This window comes from Mustela lutreola, chromosome 9 (assembly GCF_030435805.1).
Source record: "Mustela lutreola isolate mMusLut2 chromosome 9, mMusLut2.pri, whole genome shotgun sequence".
NCBI lineage: Eukaryota > Metazoa > Chordata > Mammalia > Carnivora > Mustelidae > Mustela > Mustela lutreola.
In genome coordinates this window covers 138,871,775-138,892,821 of record NC_081298.1, presented here as the reverse complement: position 1 = coordinate 138,892,821, position 21,047 = coordinate 138,871,775, and the positions used below count along the sequence as shown (strand labels likewise).

General features: G+C 41.5%; 1 protein-coding gene across 1 annotated transcript in view; it reads right to left on the bottom strand.

Annotated features, from left to right (window-relative positions):
- Positions 1-21,047, bottom strand: part of NOL10 (nucleolar protein 10) — an 85,309-nt gene that overhangs the window by 57,906 nt on the left and 6,356 nt on the right. Inside the window, exons 4-12 of the mRNA XM_059132642.1 lie at positions 19,656-19,733; positions 18,265-18,302; positions 16,868-17,004; positions 16,072-16,137; positions 14,724-14,784; positions 10,663-10,748; positions 6,204-6,282; positions 4,382-4,531; positions 1,599-1,665 (exon numbers count right to left, since the gene is read on the bottom strand). Coding sequence (XP_058988625.1) covers positions 1,599-1,665; positions 4,382-4,531; positions 6,204-6,282; positions 10,663-10,748; positions 14,724-14,784; positions 16,072-16,137; positions 16,868-17,004; positions 18,265-18,302; positions 19,656-19,733 — 762 coding nt within the window. The remainder of the gene's footprint in view (positions 1-1,598; positions 1,666-4,381; positions 4,532-6,203; positions 6,283-10,662; positions 10,749-14,723; positions 14,785-16,071; positions 16,138-16,867; positions 17,005-18,264; positions 18,303-19,655; positions 19,734-21,047) is intronic.

The following is a 21,047-nucleotide window of genomic DNA, read 5'->3' as shown; positions in this document are numbered from 1 at the left end:
AAAAGACAAGCGATCCGTGGGTATCACCGTGCCCCAAAGCAGGGAGCAGAGCTGGTTCCTTCCTTCCCGCCTCAGCCTCCGCAGGCCTCACCCGTGCTGAGCGGGCCCGGCCGCCCTCCCGTACCAGAGCCTCTGCTCCATTTCAAACGTGGTCACTTCTCTTGCCCGCGTTCTGTCCCTTCCCGTTAAGTCTCTCAGCTGGCTCCTCCTTCTGCTCACTGGCCTCTAAACAGACTTCGGGGCTGCCCTCTACCCTCCCCCAGCAATCTCACACGGCTCCCACGGCTGCCAACGCTGGGACCACAGCTCCTCCCCAGCACCAGGCTTGGCTGCCAGGGCAAGGCGGGGGTCACGGCACAGCCTCCCAAGCGCCGGGCAAGCGCGTCACAAACTCACACTTCCGGGCCTTCCCCCAGACACCCCCCCCCGTCAGTACCCCGGGGACCGGGCCAAGGCATCTGTGCAAAGGCTCCTTGGGTGATGTTGACGAGCCGCCAGGGGTGAGACCCTTGGCCGGACACCATCACTGACCTATCGCCTCCTGATGTTTGAACGTTTAAACAAAAACACAATCTCTCTCAACTTGCTCAGTCACTTCCGTTCCCTCTCAGCCCGGAGTATCCCTTCCGACTTATTTCAGTTCAACACCAATCTACCCTTTACACGCCAGACAGAACCGCCCTCTGAAAGCATGGTCTAAGCAGGTCCTGACTACGACGGAGCCCAAACCACTCAGCACGTGATTCCCGGACCCGCGCCCCCTTCGTTCCTGCGGAAACCGTCAGGGCACAAGCACATAAGGCTCCACCCCTTTCCCAAACAACCCGCTACAGCACCCTACGGTTCAGACTGTGCCCGGGCCTCCTTGCCCTTCCTGCGCAGCTCCCTCACGTGGATCACGTGATCGCCGCAGCCCGCCTACCGGATCTCACTCATCACTCCAAACACACCCTGCAGTCCCCCCAGGGGCACTGGCTAAAACCCCTCGCTCTAACGTGCTGTCCAAGGGCTGTTTGCACTAGACAGAATTTTTCCTGCTTTGCCTTGTATCCCTCCATCAAAATTATCTGTGTACATCTGTCCTCAGAATACAACACTGCTTGAGAGTGGGGACTATTCTGGACTTTCGCACCCCAAAAGTCTTCACAGATCTGTCCTGGAGGTATCGTTAAGTCTTGAAATCCATGATGCAAGCCGGACAGCATACAACACAGATGACACCAAAACCCATGGCTTCCTGAGCCTTGTGGGTTATCCAGCAACCCCAGCCTTCTCCAAAACCTTGACCTCAATTTCCACACTACTGCTACTCATATAAAAGAGTGAAGAGCGCATTAAAATAGCATCTCACCTACCGCCTGCCTAGGTAGTGCTGGTGTCTACTAATAGGTAGACTGGCTAAGGACTGAGTCACCGAGAGGGCCCTTTTCTGAATCATCCACACCACTTCCTGCTCTTGATTCTTCCAGTAAATATAACATCCAAGAATTGTCCTGACCAAGCCAAACTGCGTCTGAAGAAATGGAATGAGTTTAAAACCCCATAAAGCACAGCCCAGATTTATCCCCCTGCATAGTCTACTGCTACCTACCGCATACCTGAGTTGGGATAGAGGCAGACATCATTAATGTCATGTTCTGGCTCCAAGGAAGTAAATATTTTTCCCTAAAAGAATAAGCAAAAAGGAATTTTGAAAATAGTTACAGGAAGACAACTTTTAGCAATGTTCAGTAAAGACAATAAACCAGAGATCTGACATAACCACGCATTGCTAAGTAAAGAAATATATCACCTAGATGAAGCACAGCATTTAAGTTTCAAAAATGGTAGAGAATTCATTTTATCAATCTACCAAATGCTTTCACCTCAGAGATGGAGGAGCGGAGGCCTATGGGAAAAAGGTGACTTATCCAAGGAAATACATAAAGTTTCATCAATAATATTCACACAGTAGCACAGGGTCAGGTTTAAGAAACAGCTGTACATCAACTTAGCAAAACTCTCCTAATCTGGAAGGCACATCCCAGTTAAACCTGTACTCCAAGAAACTGAAGGATGGGACATGGTCAGCAGGGTCCGATGAAGAAGTCTACATCAGACAGATGTCTACAGCTCTGAGGAGGATCGAGTAAGAGTGCAGGTAGAAAAGAACTTATAAAACAAAATCCTATAAACATGTAACCTGTTAGTTACCAGGAATGGCTAACACACTTTCATATTCAGTGTGGAGGTAGGGGGAGAAAGGTGCTGCATTTTTAAAAGTTAAGACAGTAAAAGAAACAAGAGGCAGAAGGTAAGAAGACGGGAGGGGAAAAAGGTGATGAGAAAGGTAAATAGGGAGAGCAGGTCAAGCAAAACCAAGCAATCTGGGTGTTGGTTGAGGGCGCATTTAGTCATAACAACAGTGCCAAAATAAAACGCACTGCAGCAAGTACAGCAAGATAATTCAAGAACTGATGTTGAAAATGTCCGCCAGCTCTTGCATTTATTAATTAACTCATGTCAGAGGCTCCCGAGGTGAAGGAGTGGGGCAGGAAGTCCGCGGAAGGTGCTTCCTGCTCGCTCAGTGAAAAGCTGCAGCTAAATTTCTAATTCAAGACCCAACAACAAAAGGCCCATACTTTGCAAGTTAACCAAAAGAAAATTAAAAACAGAAGTTATGGTCCAAGCAGCCAGGGACTCTGGGACACAGCTGGAGTGTGACGGGACTGCGGCAGACCTGGGTCCGGAGTACATGCAGCCCAGAAAGACTGACACTTGCCCTCTGGCTACTACTGCTGAGGCCACTCGACCTTCCACCCCCTCTACCTCCAAAATAATTAAAAAAAAAAAAAAAAAAAGGAAGTAACACTTTTTAACTAAGACACTGACGTTTGTAATTAATTAAATATAATTAAATATAAAGAACTCGTCTAAGCAATTACTATACTGGGGCACCTAGGTGGCTCAGTCAGTTGAGCGTCTGACTCTTGGTTTCGGCTCAGATCACCATCTCAGGGTCGTGAGATTGAGCTCTCCGTCGGGCTCTGCGCTCGGCACAGGTTCCGCTGCAGCTGTCCCTCGGGACCTCACACCACCTGCATTTTCTCTCTACATAAATAAAAATCTTTAAAAGAAAAAGAAGCACTTGCTATACTGAATCTTCTCCCATTTTGTTGACAGACTGATCTTTACTCTCTCAAAATACCTTAGAGTTTCAAAACAAAAAATGAGGGGCGCCTGGGTGGCTCAGTGGGTTAAGCCTCTGCCTTCGGCTCAGGTCATGATCTCAGGGTCCTGGGATCGAGCCCCGCATCGGGCTCTCTGCTCAGCAGAGAGTCTGCTTCCCTCTCTCTCTCTCTGCCTGCGTCTCTGCCTATTTGTGATCTCTGTGTCAAATTTAAAAAAAAAAAACAAAAAAAAAACAAAAATGAAAAACATAGGGTAGATGAAAACCAGAAATGTAGGCTTTTGTTACTTTTACTTTTTAAATGACACTTGGCATTGAGAAGAACATCTAATATTCTTTTTTTTTTGAGAGAGAGAAAGAGAGAAAGCACATGAGTGGGGTGGGGAGAGCAGGAGAGAGAGAGAGAGAAGCAGATGCTGTGATGCGCATGGAGCCTGATGCAGGGCTCAATCTCACGACCCTGAGATCCTGATCTGAGCCCAAGTCAAGCTGGACATTTAACCGACTGAGCCACCCAGGCACCCCCACATCAAATATTGTTAAGAAAATAATGTTTTTTAAGAAAAACACTAAGAGGGCTGCCTGGGTGGCTCAGCTGGTCAAGCAACTGCCTTCAGCTCACCGAGTTCCACATCAGGTTTCTTGCTCAGCAGGGAGCCTGCTTCTCCCACCGCCTGTGGCTCCCCTGGCTTGTGCATGCTCTCTCTCTAACAAATAAATAAAAATATTAAAAAATAATTAAAAAAAGAAAAAAGAAAAGCACTAAGAAATTATTGAAAGGGGTCATACACAGAAGCCAATTATCTGAGATGGGCTTTAAAAGAATGAAATTGAGATACATAATAACGTTGACATGGAAAGATAATTAGTAGCTCATAAAAACTTTCCCAAGACTGTGAGAGAGCCTCAGGATCTAGGAGGTTCTCATGGAGCAGTGTTTTTAAAACACGATTTACTCTCTACCTACCTGAACATGTAAATAGGCATGCCGGTTCTAGCAAACAGGCCACCTTCTCCACAGGAAGAAAGAAGTCTAGACTACTTGCCTACATACGAGTATTCTCTCTGCCGAAGTAACTGACTTCCAACTAAGCTCTCAGCTGGGTATTTAGCCACTTTCCCAAAAGCCCACATGATGCAAAAAAGGCAACAGAAAGAAAAGGAACATTAGGAAAACACACCAGTTGGTAATTTAAACAAGAAAGTACGTACTGAGTTCTTATTCCACATTTTGATGATGCGCGAGTCTGCAGACAAAATCAAATCTAGCGAATCCTGGAAATGAACTGACTTAATGGGCAGCCCATACTGGTGATCCTTAACCAGCAATGGCTTATCCGATCGAAGGTCATATAATAAAACCTAATGAAAGAAAACAAATTATTTCTGTTTAAGCAAATTAAATATTTTATCTTAAAAAGCAACTTTGAAAACTTAGAGTGATGGCTACCATTTGTTTTACTGCCTCTTTACAAGCATAATGAACACCTCACTCAGGGCACAGAGATTCTAAAGTCTGACAGAAAACACTCCAGAAGAATCTCTTAAATTACCCTTAGAGTACACAGTTTTATGAGCTAACCAAAGAATAATTTTTTAGGCTCACTAAGACTGAGAATGACTGAGTTACGCTAAAAAGGGAACAAAACAAAAACTGTGTGAGAGTTGGTGTCATTTGTAAACTAGAACATATAGACTGAGGATCTACTGAGTACCAGGCAGTGTCACAGCGACCAGCAGAACAAGCAGAGAAGGTAATGAAGATAATCGGGCAGATCTGAGCAGACAGTGGGGCAAGGCTATGACCGCTGGGTGGGGGCGGGCGACAGCTGGGGGGGGTGGTTTCTCCTGAGCCCTGTCACTAGGGGCAAGTGGCTGGAGAAACCAGATCTCGGTCTCTGGGGACAGAGCGTCTGCACACCATGATGACAGAAGCGGTAACTCCACCAGAAGAGGCTCTCAGACTGTTCTAAAAGAGAACAAACTTACAAGTGGGGGGACTCTGCCCTGAAGGAAAGAAGGGAAGAAAGAAAAGATGAAAGTCACCCTCTGTAGCTACTCCATCCATCCTTGTCAGACCAGCATTGCTAAGGTACGTTACTGCAGGGCATGTGGTCAATGATCCTCAGTTTAAAAAAAAAAAAAAAAAAAAAAGGTTCTTAGGACAAATAAATTTTGGAAATAATTTTAAATACATTTCTTGTCTAGAGGAATTCTCAGAGCCCTCATATATATTTAAATGTACCATGATCCCACAAGAGTTGAAATCTGGAGAACTCCAGAGCCTGGGTGGCTCAGTGGGTTAAGCCTCTGCCTTCAGCTTGGGTCATGATCTCAGGGTCCTGGGATCAAGCCCCGAATTGGACTCTCTGCTCAGTAGGGAGAAGCCTGATTCCCCCTCTCTCTGCCTGCCTCTCTGCCTGCTTGTGATCTCTATCAAATAAATAAAATATTTAAATTTTTAAAAAAAGGAGAGAGAGAGAGAGAGAGATCTGGCAGAATTCCAAACTTAGCTGACCATTGAATTCTGTTCTACACATTCTGGAAAATGTTGTACTAAACCACAGTTAAGAGAATGCCTGAGGGGACACCTGGGTGGCTCAGTGGGTTAAGCCTCTGCCTTCAGCTCAGGTCATGATCTCAGGGTTCTGGGATCAAGCCCCTCATTGGGCTCTCTGCTCAGCAGGGAGCCTGCTTCCCCCTTCTCTCTGCCTGCTGCTCTGCCTACTTATGATCTCTCTCTCTCTCCCTGTCAAATAAATAAATAAAATATTTAAAAAAAAAAAAAAAGAGAATGCCTGAGCTGTAATAACCCCAGCTCAAGAACCTCTCAGACCAACCCGGAAGGCCAGAATTGGAATTTCTCGAGGTACTAAAAGATTATAGCCTCTGGAGTACCCCTCCACTCTAGCCAAAACAATAATGCCTCATTTTCTGTTCCCACAGTGAACAGACACATGGACATTTCCCACAATATATACATACCTCTGAGATACTAACTTAAGTGTGACGTTCCCAACTTAAACACACTCACCTGCCCTGTAGAAGTTCCAACTGCCATGGTCAAGGCACCATTAAATTTCAAAGCAGAGATTGTTGGTAAACTGTTTATCCTGAAAGGCAAAATATTTATGTCCCATGTACATACGGCCAAACCTTCTAAGTAACAAATTCATTACAAATCTTTAACTGTAGTACGGAAAATCGTATATCTAGCCTTATGTTTAAAAGGTTATTGTGGGGCACCTGGGTGGCTGATTTGGTTAAGCATCTGCCTTCAGCTCATGACATGATCCCAAGGTCCTGGGACTGAGCCCTATATCGGGCTCCCTGCTCAGTGGGTTTTAGGGGTGCCTGGGTGGCTCAGTGGGTTAAAGTCCCTGCTCATTGGGGAGCCTGTTTCTCCCTCTGCCTGCCGTTCCCCTTTTGTGTGTGTGCGCTCTCTCTCTAATAAACAAAATCTTTAAAAAAAAGGTAACCGTATCCAAACTTTCTTAACCATATAAAAAGTAAGCTTTACATGTAAATGTAATCTGCTTTTCAAAATCTGTAGATTATCTTCTTTAAAACTGTAAGAAATACTCTCAAAGATCTACAAAAAAAAAGCTTATAAAACTATAAAACCAATTGAAAAGGATCAGTATGACACAATCTTTCATTTTGATTAAGCTGGGATAAGGCATTTACAAAAATATCCCCTCTTTTGCTTAAGAGGAAATGAGTTGATATTCAGGCAGGTTATACTCATGTCCATTTTTAAAACTGCCTTTGTCAAGCTAAAATCAAAAAGACTAATCCTCAGATGGGGACTGGAACCTGAGAAAGTACAGAGACGGTATGATGAACGGTTACAGCCACAAATCTAGAACACGCTTCTCAATTAGAAACTGAGAAAAGGATCAGCACCACAAGCACTGGTCGGCGGTGGGAAGGCTGCCAGACGAATCAGAAGAGGACAGCAGCCCTGACTATGGTCCCTACTATCTCCGTGTCCTCGGGACCAGGCCCCCCAGCCCAGGCCGTGAACTGTCGGCACCCTCAAGGCTCTCAGGCCTCCTCAAGCCTCAAGCCATAACCGTGCTGATGCCCCAGTCTGGAACCTGGAGGCCTCCCACGCCCATCCTTTTAGTCATTTACGCTTCAAAACAAACTCTGGGAGCATGTGTCAGTGCAGCGGGATGTTAGTTTTCTTTACTCACTCAAACTTTTTTGATTCTTAACAAAACTGTCATTTTTTTCAGGTAAGTCCTAAGTTTATCCCTCAGGATTTCAGTTTTTGTTGTTATAAGAGAGAGAACTGTTTTCCATTGTATCTTTCTAAATGGGTTTTGCTGATAAACCTCAAAACCACTGATTTTATCCATTTATTTCATCACCAACTTATTTAACTCCCTTATTAGTTCTTATGATCTTCCAGTGGATTCTGAGTTTTTCAGGCAGACAATTGTTAGCGTCTACAAATAAAGACAGCTTGTCCCTCAACCGATAATCACACATGCTCCTTTCTCTTTATTATATTGGCTCCACCTTCCAAGACATCGCCTCTGTCAGATAAAGGTGACAGCTTACAGTGCCTGCACAGAAAATAATGAAGCTAAGCAGACAAAAATTAGCAAATAAATCACCTGAAATGGAAACAGCAAATAAAACTAGCTGTACCATTTGGGTACACATCCAGATTTTTTCCCCACAACTCCAAAGTATGTTCACTACTTTTCTTAGGAAAATGTGGTAAAGATCTATAGGCAACCACATGATTTGCTTTTCCACTTAATGGTATATTTGGAACATCTTCCCCTAGTAATAAATGTACTTGTGCAACATAATTCTTCAAAGCTTATGTATGCCATTGGTCGGTATCGTCCCCGTCTGTAAAATAAGTAGTTAGAGTACGCGCCTCCAAGGCTGCCCTGAGTATGAAGTCAGCAAAGGTAAAGAACTAAAGGCACCAGCTGGCAAACAGAAAGCACTATTTGTTAGCTACAATTTTTACCAAACTGTATTTAATCAACATGCTTGGGCTATTTCTGACTTTTCAGTATTATCGGAACAGGACGGACACCTTAGGCGACAGAGGGCAGGAGAACATGTGGTCTGTACAGGCAAGAAGTCCCTCACACCAACGTCACCTTTTCTGCTAAGCACTTTAGCAGTGGGTACAGAAGCGATTTCACCCAAAAATCTAGGTTTTCAATATGTCCCCTCAGGAAATACTCATGGAACTAACTACAAGTGGATGCACAACATGAAAATCTGTAAAGAGCCCTCCCAAACCAAGAGTGGTCTAGCTACTTGAATTACACCAGCCCGTGTGTGTGCTGAGGCCATTTTTACTTTCTTACATGTATTTTTGAAACTGCTTGGTAGTATCTTTTCATACTAAGTATAAGTCAGTTTCGCAAAATGAAATTATTTTTTAAAACAAACAAAATAGCGCAGGGCGCCTGGGTGTCTGTGAACCAATATTTATTGTAAAGAAAAAAAAAAAAAAAAACAGAATAAATACTCCCATATTTCTAAAGACCACAGTAAAGATTATCTTTTCACGTCCCTTCCTTAAATTTCCTATAGTGTTGCATCTATTATAGACATTAAATTTACTGTAAAAATAACCATAAGACATAATACAAAGAACTCCTGCTGGCCTGCCTTCCCAAATGACTTTTCTAAGAAGAAACTGCTAAGGACAGATTATAGTGGAACCCAAGTCTCTCTACTTTAATTCAAAAACCAGTTAACATTTACAAGTAAGAGAAAATTAACTTTTCTGCTTCCTAGGGAGTGGGAAGATAGTTTCCACTAACAACTGATTTCCTAGTTTCTAAAAATAAGCAGACTTCTCTGATTTGGTTCCCTGCATACCAAGGTAATAAAATGTTGAGAAGAATTTTCTAATGGTTTCTTCTATTGACAAAGATAGAGCTTCACAATAATTCAGTAATCTGCACATTAGTGCTTTGAGATTTTCTGTATGTATATTATATTTCACAATAAAAATGTCTAATTCTAAGAACAAAATGAATGTAGAATGAGTAAATTTTCCACATACTCCACACGATGAGTAGTAAAGTTCGTTGGTATTATTTTAGTAAAGCTCAATAATAGGGAAAAAAATCTCCTACACTCCCTGCATTTTTTTAAATTTAATTTTACTTACATTCAATTAACATATTATTAGTTTCAGAGGTAGAGGTCAGTGACTCATCAGTTGCATGCAACACTCAGTGCTCATTATATCTTGTGCCCTCCTTAATGCTCGTCCCCCAGCTACCCCATCTCCCACCCCCTTCACGCCTGTTAAACATAATTAAAGGATGAAAAAAATTAACTTATTCTTCACTTACCATATAGGGAAAAATGTATACATGAGGAAAAAAGTCCTACCAATTCACCCATTCTTAACTTTTCTCTATGTCAAGGATGCTTTACATAAGCTGATTTTTCCAAAGAAAGAACTACATAAATTCTTTTATCCCCCAGAAAAAATGCAAATCACATAAAATCAGCAATTACTTAGAGAGTTCACACTCTCTCTGTAGTCCACCCATCACACAGCCCCCTCCCACATGATACACCTACAAGTACATGTTTGGCCAACTGAAATGACTAAATGCCAGTGAAGTCACGTTACTACACAGATCAAGAGCCTGGGGAAAAGATGTTTCTGAACTGATTACAGCAAACAATCCCATGTCAAGAATCTGACCAAGAGGGACGCCTGGGTGGCTCAGCTGGTTAAGCTGCTGCTTTTGGCTCAGGTCATGATCCTAGGACCCTGGGATCCAGTCCTGCATCGGGCTCCTTGCTCAGCAGGGAGCCTGCTTCTCCCTCTCCCTCTCTCTGCCTCTCTGCCTACTTGTGCGTGCACTCTCTGACAAATAAGTAATTAAAATCTTTAAAAAAATTTAAAAAAAGAGTCTGACCAAGAGAGTGTAGGTAAGGCTGCTGCATATGTACTAATATGAGCACAAAAATGTCTGAAAACCTATGTACCAACCAGTGCAACAGTAACCACTCTGGTGAGTGAAGGACAGGAGGTCTATATTTCTTCCCTAACTCAGGCACGAGAGGTCTTCATCCCCCAAGTGTATTCTTCTTGGATTGTTTTAAATCCAAGAAGTGGCAAACAGGAACAAGAAGATAACAGAAGCACTTGCCTCCCTCCACTGTAAAATTCAAAGTACATCTCTTTGCTTGTTAACTGGAGTGGTTCTAGCACGAGACACTACAGAACTGAAACTACCAATTCCTGCAGGATACCTGTTTTAATAAAATTCCACAGCAACCTTAGAGCACCTTAGAGACGAATTCTGCCTGGCTTTCCCACTTGGTGGCCTTTCCCCAAAAAGGATTTTTACATAAATCACAAAACCACAACCTCAGATACAAGTCTAAGGGGTTTCATCCTTTAGCAACTGATTTTTAACCCACTATTGATACGTGTTTCAGTCACAGCAGATGGGTACATAAAGGGCACATTAATTCCCACTTACTCGGAATCTGCCGTGACGCTACTTAATGCACAGTCCAGCAGGCCGACCCTCCCGCGAGTGCGCGGGTCCCAGCACTCCACACGACCCTAAACACAGAACGTGGTGGTTTTATATAATAGCTGCTGCTAGAAAATTTTCAGACAAATACCTTAGTAACACGGATTATCTCACGGGGGGTAAGAATTTAAGTTTTTACTTTATACCTTTTTTTAAATTCTGTCAAATGTTTTACTATAAGATGAATTTGTTTTTAAAAGGAAAAAAACACAGGTTAGGAAAAGAAGCCCAAAATGCAATGCCTGATCCTTGATTGGACTTTGGTTTGGATGGTGGAGCGGAATGGGAGGAGCTATGAAAGACATTTGCGGGGTGCCTCCATGGCTCAGTCGTTAAGTGTCTGCCTTCGGCTCGTCATGATCCCAGGGTCCTGGGGTCGAGCCCCACATAGGGCTCCCTGCTTCGCGGGAGGTCTGCTTCTCCCTCTCCCACTCCCACTCCCCCTGCTTGTGTTCCCTGTCTCGCTGGGTTTCCCTCTGTCAAATAAATAAATAAATCTAAAAAATAATGTTTTTTTTAAAAGAAAGACATTTTGGTAGAACTGAGAATATTTAAACATTACTATAACAATGTTAAGTATTTAATATATAACATTACTGTATCAGTGTTAAATTTCTTCAGGATGATAAGAGTATTATTATTTTATACAAGAAAGTCCTTGTTTTTAAGAAAATGTTTTTAAGAAAAACACTCAGAAGTATTGAGGGCTAAAATGTCATAATATCTGCAACTGATTTTCAAATGGTGCAAAAAACATTTTCTACATACACATATACATGTTCATAGAAGAAGAAAGCAAATGTGCAAAATGTATATAAATGATGAGTGAACTGTGTTTTCAACTTTTCAGAAAGTGAAATTTATAACTTTTCAGAATTTAAAAAAAAAATGCTGAGGGGCGCCTGGGTGGCTCAGTGGGTCAAGCGGCTGCCTTCAGCTCAGGTCATGATCCCGGGGGCCCAGGATGGAGCCCCGCATCGGGCTCCCTGCTCAGCGGGGAGCCTGCTTCTCCCTCTCCCTCTGCCTGCCCTCTGCCTGCTTGTGCTCACTCCCTCTCTCTCTGTCAAATAAATAAATCAAAATCTTAATAAATTAATTAATTAAATAAAAATAAAAAGCTGGCAGAAAATAAAGCAAAAAAAAAAAAAAAAAAAAGAACCGCATGCAAAAGAGCAAGGGAGAGACCGGCGTAACCCATTTAAGAAGAATACTCTGCGATCATTACAAAGAATGACTTAGACATACACGTACTAGACATATGCCCACAACCTGCTAGGTAAAACGCAGTTTGTATTAAAAAAAAAAGTATGATCCCACTGTCTATTTAAAAAAAAAAAAATTTGTGCCAACATAGAAAACCCCGACAGGACACAGAACAAATTATTAGCAGCGTTCAGGAAGTGTAAGGAAACAGGACTAGGCCAGGACAAGAAGGGACTACACTTCTCACTTTTACTCTTCTGAATCACTCAACTTATGATAAAAAAAAATACGCAAAGATTTTTTTAAAAAATTGTTTACTGTATTAACCACCTTAAAAGTAAGACCTCAAATATACTTAGAAGGCTTAACCTCATCTATCATTTAGTATTATTACAAATGTGTCTGTCATAAAGATAAATAAAAGAGATCTTAGAAATCCAGGAGGAAGTAATTCCAAATGGTCTGGTCTTCATGTCTCCAAAACGAGTTAAAAGACTTTATGGACATAAAAAAGAAAAGTCACATTTCAAAAACAAAAAATAGGTATGCAGATAAATTCCAGAGTAAATAAAAATAGTCTTTTTTATAACCACAGTGATTTTTTGTGACTGCAATTTGAATATTTCTATTGCTAAAGCCTGCACTCTTTTGTACTTCAAAAAGCACAAAATGTAAGCCCTTACGGTTTGATTTTGACAATAATAATGAGTACTATTATAAGAACTGTCACAGACAAAATCAAAATCCAACACATATTATAAAAATTATTGTAGAAGTGAATTTTTACAGTCCGGTCTCACTATGTCTATCAAATATCAAGCTCCCAGTAATCCAGGAATTTTAGGAACCCCAGCCTTTATGCAAGAAGGGTCTAGTCTCCCCTCAGGGCTGGCCTTCAATCAGCTAGGGCGAGAACAGCCTGCTCGGGTACAGTACAGCTCTGACAGAGCATGCGCCTGTAAGGGTTAGACTGCTCCAGAAGGATTCTACTTCAAAACTACTTTTCCAGGGGAACTGTTCTATATTATTTTTTTTTATTTTTTTTTTTTAAAGATTTTATTTATTTATTTGACAGAGAGAAATCACAAGTAGATGGATAGGCAGGCAGAGAGAGAGAGAGAGAGGGAAGCAGGCTCCCTGCCCCGCTGAGCAGAGAGCCCGATGTGGGACTCGATCCCAGGACTCTGAGATCATGACCTGAGCCGAAGGCAGCGGCTTAACCCACTGAGCCACCCAGGCGCCCTATTTTTTTTTAATTTTAAAAAAACATTTTACCTATTCATTTGAGAGAGCACACAAGCAGGGGGAGAGAGAGAGGGAGAGGCAGAAGCAGACTCCCCGCTGAGCCAGCCAGGAGCCTGGTGTGAGGCTTGATCCCAGGACCTGGAGATCATGACCTGAGCCAAAGGCAGACACCCAACCACCTAAGCCATCCAGTCACCCAAGGAAACTGTTTTAAAACTTCCCCTTGGTAATGTCAAGAAAAGTACTTACCAAGAAAATGCTTCATTGGACCAATTTAGGCACAACAGTATTATAATACATTCAACAGCTTTATATATTTTCATTAAACCAATTTTGTGTCTCATTTCAAATCCTAAACCTCCTAACAAAAATAATGTGAGTAGAGACCTAAATTTCATTCCTCTGGGATTGGTTTAATAAACTACAGCACATTCACAAAATGGAATCCTACCCATCAGTTTTAAAAAATTAGTTTAGCATTATAATTAATTAAAAGTACCAATGTATAAAGATGCATATTATATACCATCATGTTTAAAAAAAGCAAATGAAGAAGTATAATTTTACTTTCATATAACACTTTAAAAAAGGAGATGACTAACACATATGCATATTTGCATATACCCCCCAAAAATTACAGAGTTAAAACTCCTGGCTGTAGAATTTGGTGACTGGAAGGCACAAGAGAACACTTTTTCAGTAATACATTTCTAACTTTTTTTTTACTATGAGTATTTATTGTAATTAAAAAACCACAAATCTAGAATAATTCTCGACAAGTATAAAAAAACAGGGATTCAAAAGCACTGCAGTTTAGGGGCACCTGGGGCTCAGTCATTAGACGTCTGCCTTTGGCTCAGGCCATGATCCCAGGGTTCTGGGATTGAGAGCCGCATCAGGCTCCCTGCTCCGCAGGCAGCCTGCTTCTCCCTTTTCCACTGTCTCTGCTTATGCTCCCTCTCTCACTATATCTCTCTCTCTGTCAAATAAATAAATAAAATCTTTGGAGGGAAACAAAAGAGTCCTGCAGTTTAAAAGGGAACCATTCTGTATTTCTCGAATCATGCTATATAGGACATTAGATCATGATCCCTGTGCCCTTGTCCGTGTGACTCTCACCAGCACCTCTGTAAGCTGGCAGGCTGTCATCACCTCCATGTCACCGATGAGGAAACCAAGCCTCAGGGACAGTAATTCAGTTGTAAAGCCGGTATCAGAGAGCTGGGAACGCGTGACACAGGGCCTCCTGTTAGGAACAGTACTGGCTGTCGTGCTGCCACTGCTCCCTGGAGGCTAGCGACACTCATCTAGCCCCTGATGATCAATGTCAAAGATGATCCGTGTCAAAGCGTGCCAGGCCAGTGGCACCACGAGGCAGTTTGCAGCAACAAAAGGGCTCTGTCCACGTGTGCAGCATTACCAGCGTTCCCACAAAAAGCAAACCAGTGGCTTTTTGCTTCTTTAGCTCTCTGCTCTTAGGAACAAGCGACTCTGTCTTTACCAATATTCTCAAATGTAAAATAAGTAAGTTAAAAATAAAGGCAACGTTTGCTTACCTCTATCGTTCCTGTGGCAAACAAGCCATGTACTGAGTTGATGTCACACACGTTATTCTCTCTGAAATAGTAAAGCAGTAAGGGAGAAAGTATTATTATCTACCTTAGGCAGGAGGGATACTCGGTGAACTTTCTAAATGAACAGTCAACCCAATCCCATGGAGAAAGCAGACAGGCAGGTTCTTCCCTACTCCTCCGCGTATGAAAAGCACCAGAAACGAAAGAATCCCCAGACAGACACTCAGCCTGCCAGCGGATGACACCAGAAAGGCGTTCCTTCTGAAATACTACTCTACCAGCTTGAGAATAAAGGTTTATTCTACTTTCTCCATAAATCTTGGCTCACGGCAGAAAGAACACAAGCTCTAACTAAGCCAGTCCTGAGAGCTTGTCAGCTTGAGATGGGGGTACTCGTCAGAGCTTCGCCTTCTCTTCCTGTCAAATGGACACTTCCAACTCTTTCGGTTGTTGTAAGGAGGAAACAAAAACGACAAAACATTCAGCCTGGCATCTAGAGCTTACGAGACAATACATAAGAGCTAATACAGACAGGAACGGATGCAGCAAAAGGGCAGATAACTCTTTATTCCCCAATAATACGTCATGAAGCCCCTCTCGTCTTTGTAAAGAAAATAAGAGCATTTCAAGGACATGTGAGAAAAAATGACTGAGAGTTTATCTGGTCTCTATCACTACACGTTCTTCCAACCTTTAAAAACCCGTTCAAAGCAATAAGGCAAATCCAACAAGTTCCTTATACACTTAAGATGAGAAGTAACTTAGCTTTCACCCCTTAAATGTCTGCCAGCAAAAACATAAAAAGTAAAATTTAAAAAGTAACACTCCAAGTTAATCCAAATGAAAATTTAAAGAACAGGGCAAAAAATAATAAACAACTTTCTAGTGAGTTATAAAATTTCTGAGTATATTTTAAAAAAATAAATTTTTAAAGAAATCACCAGGTCTTTCAGTGAATTTTACGTTTAAGAAAAAACTTAAGGGCGCCTGGGTGGCTCAGTGGGTTAAGCCGCTGCCTTCGGCTCAGGTCATGATCTCAGAGTCCTGGGATCGAGTCCCGCATCGGGCTCTCTGCTCAGCAGAGAGCCTGCTTCCCTCTCTCTCTCTCTGCCTGCCTCTCCATCTACTTGTGATTTCTCTCTGTCAAATAAATAAATAAAATCTTTAAAAAAAAAAAAAGAAAAAGAAAAAACTTAAAAAACTTAAGGATACTCTTTTGAACTAAATTTCCCCAAGCTCTGTTTAAATGCACCCTCCATCTGATAACCTGAGCGTCAGGCTCCATCTCCTGGCCAAGAGAAATACAGCAGCGTTCCACATCAATACTCACGCGGCATCGGTCTGTAGAGGATTCAAGTACCGGCCTTGTTCCAAGTTTAGTCGATAAACTTCAGAGCTACAAAGTAATGAATAAAGTTAGAAATCTGGTAAACTGCAATGAACTTCACTTCAATTAAGTATAACTTTCAGAAATATATACATATATCACTTGCTTCCAGGGCATGACTGTTCTTTGTAAAACTGAACACCAAAATGTATTTTCAATCTAAAAAACAATCACCTCATGAGTCTGTTCATGTATAGAAGTGATTTAAACCAAGGAAATATTATGAAGTTACTAGGCAGAATATTATTTACAAATAACACGGAGAATACGAGATCCAAAAGGGATCTATATGTATATAGAAGAAAAAGACTAGAACGAAATACAACAAAATACCATAATGATTTCCTCTAGGTGGCATGACCGTGGGTGTTTTTTCAAATACTTTTTAATATTTTCCCAATTTTCTAAAATCAATATGTATTATTTCTATCATCACACAGAAGGTAGCTTTTAAAAATGAAAAGTTTTCAAATGCCACGCAATGGGGCTAAGGAAACACCTTCACCCCCAATATGACCCCACAGGTTACGCTTGCTGTGCTAGGATTCTGAGTCCCATGCTAATGAAAGTCAAGGATGCAGTTCCTCAATGAGCAGTTAGTTACTCCGGAACTATATTATACCCTTCGAGCAACCGAAAGGTAGGGATCACATCTTACTCTTCTTTTAATCCCTCTCCTTGCTTTCAACAGACGCTGTCTGGGGGGTGGAAAGGAGAAACAAATGGTCAGACCCAATACCTTGCGCCAACAAAGTACAAGTCACAGGAAGGGTAGTGGTAGGAGAAATCTCTCCCGAACTTGGGTATTCTGGTTTTGTAGTAAAAACCTGATTGTGAGTGAAACTCGATGTATCTATCATTATGTAAGAAAACAATCTGGAAATGAAAAAGAACATGAGTTGGCTGAGGTGTCTAGGAAAAGCATTCACTTCATCACCACTAGAACGGACGGAGCAAGAACACGCTGACCCCTCCCGGTCTTCTTCTCTCTAGGAGCACACAAGTAAGCACACACAGGTAAGCAAACACAGCTCTCTATCACAACTAAGAGTCAACCCTCTCACCTGCTTTCTTAACACCTTCCTGAACCCAAAAGAGTCCTTCTTGCCTTCGAACAGAGACTTAAAGCAAATGCCCTACATTCATCTAGCACCAGCACTTGACAACGTGGAGCTCTGCTCAGCAACCACAAGTAATTTCCTATTTTACTTAAGAACATGTTTTAATAATCTCACAATTGCCATTCAAGGTTTGATAAACCCCCTGTACCAATTTAACATTAAAGTATTTCAAAAGTAGCTTAAAAATCTGCAAATGGTATTTAACAGCAAATTTATCAATATCTAGAGAAAATACCTTGTAAAATTACATGTCCCCCAACACACGATTAATGACCACTCTAGGCAAAAGAATAAACTATATTCCATTGTTTCCAGAACTGAGACAATATATAAAGCCATGTCAGCTCAGAAAATTCAATTTAAAAAAAAAAAAAAAAGAAAGAAAATTCAATTTTCCTTCAAGGTGACATCACTAAAAAATAAAGTAATTTACTAACAATTTTGTAACTACTGAAAATGACATGAGTTGAAAGATGGACTAATGGCACCAGAAAAAGAAAAGAAAAAATATGTCTAGCTGTGTTTCAAACTGTTTCAGAACCATTCCACGACTATTTGCAGAGTTAAGAAAACTAATCATACAATAATGCTATTTTACTTTTCACATATGAAAGCAACATGGCAAATAACACAAATTTAAACGAAATAATTAAAAATCACAAATCTATAATCTAATATGGATTAAAAAGGATGGCTGCCACCAATTTCTTGACAATATAGATAAGGTTTTATATAGGATACAGAAAACGTATTTTGATATTAAACTGGCCAAAGTCTATCACTATTGTTTTAAAAGATACTCTGAAAAAAAAAATCTTTAATTTTTTAAAAATTAAAGAGAAAATAAAAGATACTCTGTGTATCATACATGTGTCAAACTAAAAATATATTAATAGAAGATGATAGGTTTTGTTTTATTATGCAGCCATTTTCAATGTAACACTGGGAACATCATAAAAATACTTATCATGACTTCCTAAGGATGGCCAGTACCAACCAACACTATCAAGCATACCTTTGAATAATCATCAGAGAGAGTTTCAAAGGTGACAACTGAAAAACAAGAAATAGTAAGAAAAACTACAGTTATTAACCCATGTTCTTCTAACAATGCAAACTTGATGCAAAGATTCGGCTCAACACAAAAATTACATACAAATATGGGGTTTTTTCCCCTTTCTTGTCCTTCCATGAGACAAGAATAAAGTTGCCATATTAAATTGGGCACAAAACACCCAATGGAAGATTAAAAGCTTTTTAATTTCTCAACACAGATCAAACAGATTTGCTGCAGAACCAGAACTGAAGCAAATTAAATAGATAAACTCACAAAACATAATGACTTCTAAACTCTCCGTTTTTCTGAGAAGCTCAAAATAAAACAGACATTAAAGAACATTCAAAACTTTTTTTAATTACTCATTTTAAGCTGGGGTGCCTGGGTGGCTCAGTGGCTTAAGCCTCTGCCTTTGGCTCAGGTCATGATCTCAGGGTCCAGGGATCAAGCCCCGCATCAGGCTTTCTGCTCAGCAGGGAGCCTGCTTCCCCCCCTCTCTCTCTGCCTGCCTCTCTGCCTACATGTGATCTCTGTCTGTCAAATAAATAAATAAAATCTTAAAAAAAAAAAAAAATTACTCGTTTTAAAAAGACAATAGTAGCTTTTGACTCATTCATCATACATCTGCTACACATTAGAGTGAAAACAGTTGTAGCAGCATGTGGAGTTTGACTTGTTTGTAAAAAGGAAAGGGTAAAACCCCCTGAAGAAGACTTAGCCCATTAACTGCTTTTCTGTCAACCCCAAACACCAGGCCCCTGACAGAAAGACCTTCACCTCCCTGACCTTCCCGGTAGCGGCCTTCCCCGCGGAGTGGGCAGAGCCTATGAATGCTGATGGGACGCCCTGTAACCCTATCACATCAGATGGGGAAGGGGAGATCTAGAATCACATCTTTAAAATCAGGGTTTTCTCAAATGAGAGATTCAAACCAGGAGGAGGAGCCAGTGAGTAGGTGCTGGCTCACAGATGAAGACCAGGTGACAAGGAATGTAGGCAGCCTCCAGAAGCTGAGTGGCCCAGGCTGACAGCTGGCAAGAAACAGGAACCCTGGTCCCACAAGCACAACAAACTGCATTCTGCCAACACCTGGAAAGCTTCGAAGCAGATTCTTGCCCAAAGCCCCAGAATAAAAGCCGGAGGGTCGGCCCTGAACGCAGAACACAGCAGGATGAACTTCACCTACAGAGCCATTGGCTAATAAATGCATGTTTTGAACTGCCACATTCATGGTAATTTGTTACACAGCAAAGAGAACTTATACACGACACATTCCCATTTTAAAAAAGCAGAAAAGTAGCCATACATTAAAGCTACTTTCACGATTTCAAATTTCATCTCTTACTTACCTTCTGAATCTAAACACCTTTCGAACTTCAAGGATAACTGGTAGGTGTCATAACATCGAACCCGAGGTTTATATGTTCCTATATTAAAAAAAATTAATGTGACATAAAACCTAAAGGACATTTTTTTCATTGTCAATATCCTGAAGATATATTAAGTATACTTTTTGTTCAGAGGCAAACAGGATTCATTATAACCACACGGAAGAAAAAGCAGCCGTCCCCAACATGCCAAGAAGAAAACCGGCAAAGGATACAAACAAGCAAGTCACAGAAAATGAAATACAAAAAAGGAATAAACTTCACAAATAATCTAACAAAGTAGATTAAAACAATGAAAACAGTTATTGTTCATTGGAATGGCAAAGATTAAGACAGATGTGCAGATGTGTAGATGGGGGGAGGGGCAGCTAAAATCACACACTTGGTGATTAGTATAAATGCTTACAACTTCTCTGAAGGACAGTCCGGCAATATCTGTAAAATATGTGATGTTTATACAGCCTGAATCTGTACTCCGACTTATACAAATTTATCCTAGAGAAACACACTCACAAGTGTACCAAAGACGTGAGGGGTGTTCACTGCAGCAGTTCACAAACGGCCCAAACTGAAAGCAAGTAAGATGTCCGCGGACACGGAAACGATGAAATAGAGGATGGCACACCATCATGTAGCTCATAAAGAGGATGCAGACCTGTACTGACGGAGAAAGCCCACAAACCATACTACCAAGTAAAAGAGAGTACAGAGAGGCGGGTGAGTGCTGCAGAGCGATGCCTACAGCTGCGTATTTGTAAACCGAACACTGGTCATGTAGGCACTGTGTACAGAAAAGCTTGGAAGAACAAGCACACTAACTGCTTATCTCCGTGAAGGGCAAGTTTAGGACCTTTCATATTTTATCTTAGGCATTTCTGTAATGTTTGCATTTTTTACAAGTGTATCATGTTTGCAATCAAGAAAAGAAAAAGACTGTTTTTTTGTTTTTAAGATTTTACTTATTTACTGACAGAGATAGAAAAAGAGACAGGGCACAGCAGAGGGAGCAGCAGAGGGAGAGGGAGAAGCAGACACCCCACTGAGCAGGAAGCCCACTACAGGATTCAATCCCAGAACCATGGGATCATGACCTGAGCTGAACGCAGACACTTAACGAGTGAGCCACCCAGGCGCCCCCAAAAAGACTGTTTGTTTTTTTTTTTTAAGATTTTATTTATTTTTTGACAGTGAGAGAGATCACAAGTAGGCAGAAGCAGGCAGAGGGGGGTGGGGGAGAAGCAGGCTCCCTGCTGAGCAGAGAGCCCAATGCAGGGCTGGATCCCAGGACCCTGAGATCATGACCTGAGCCCAAGGCCGGGGCTTAACCCACTGAGTCACCCAGTGCCCCAAAAG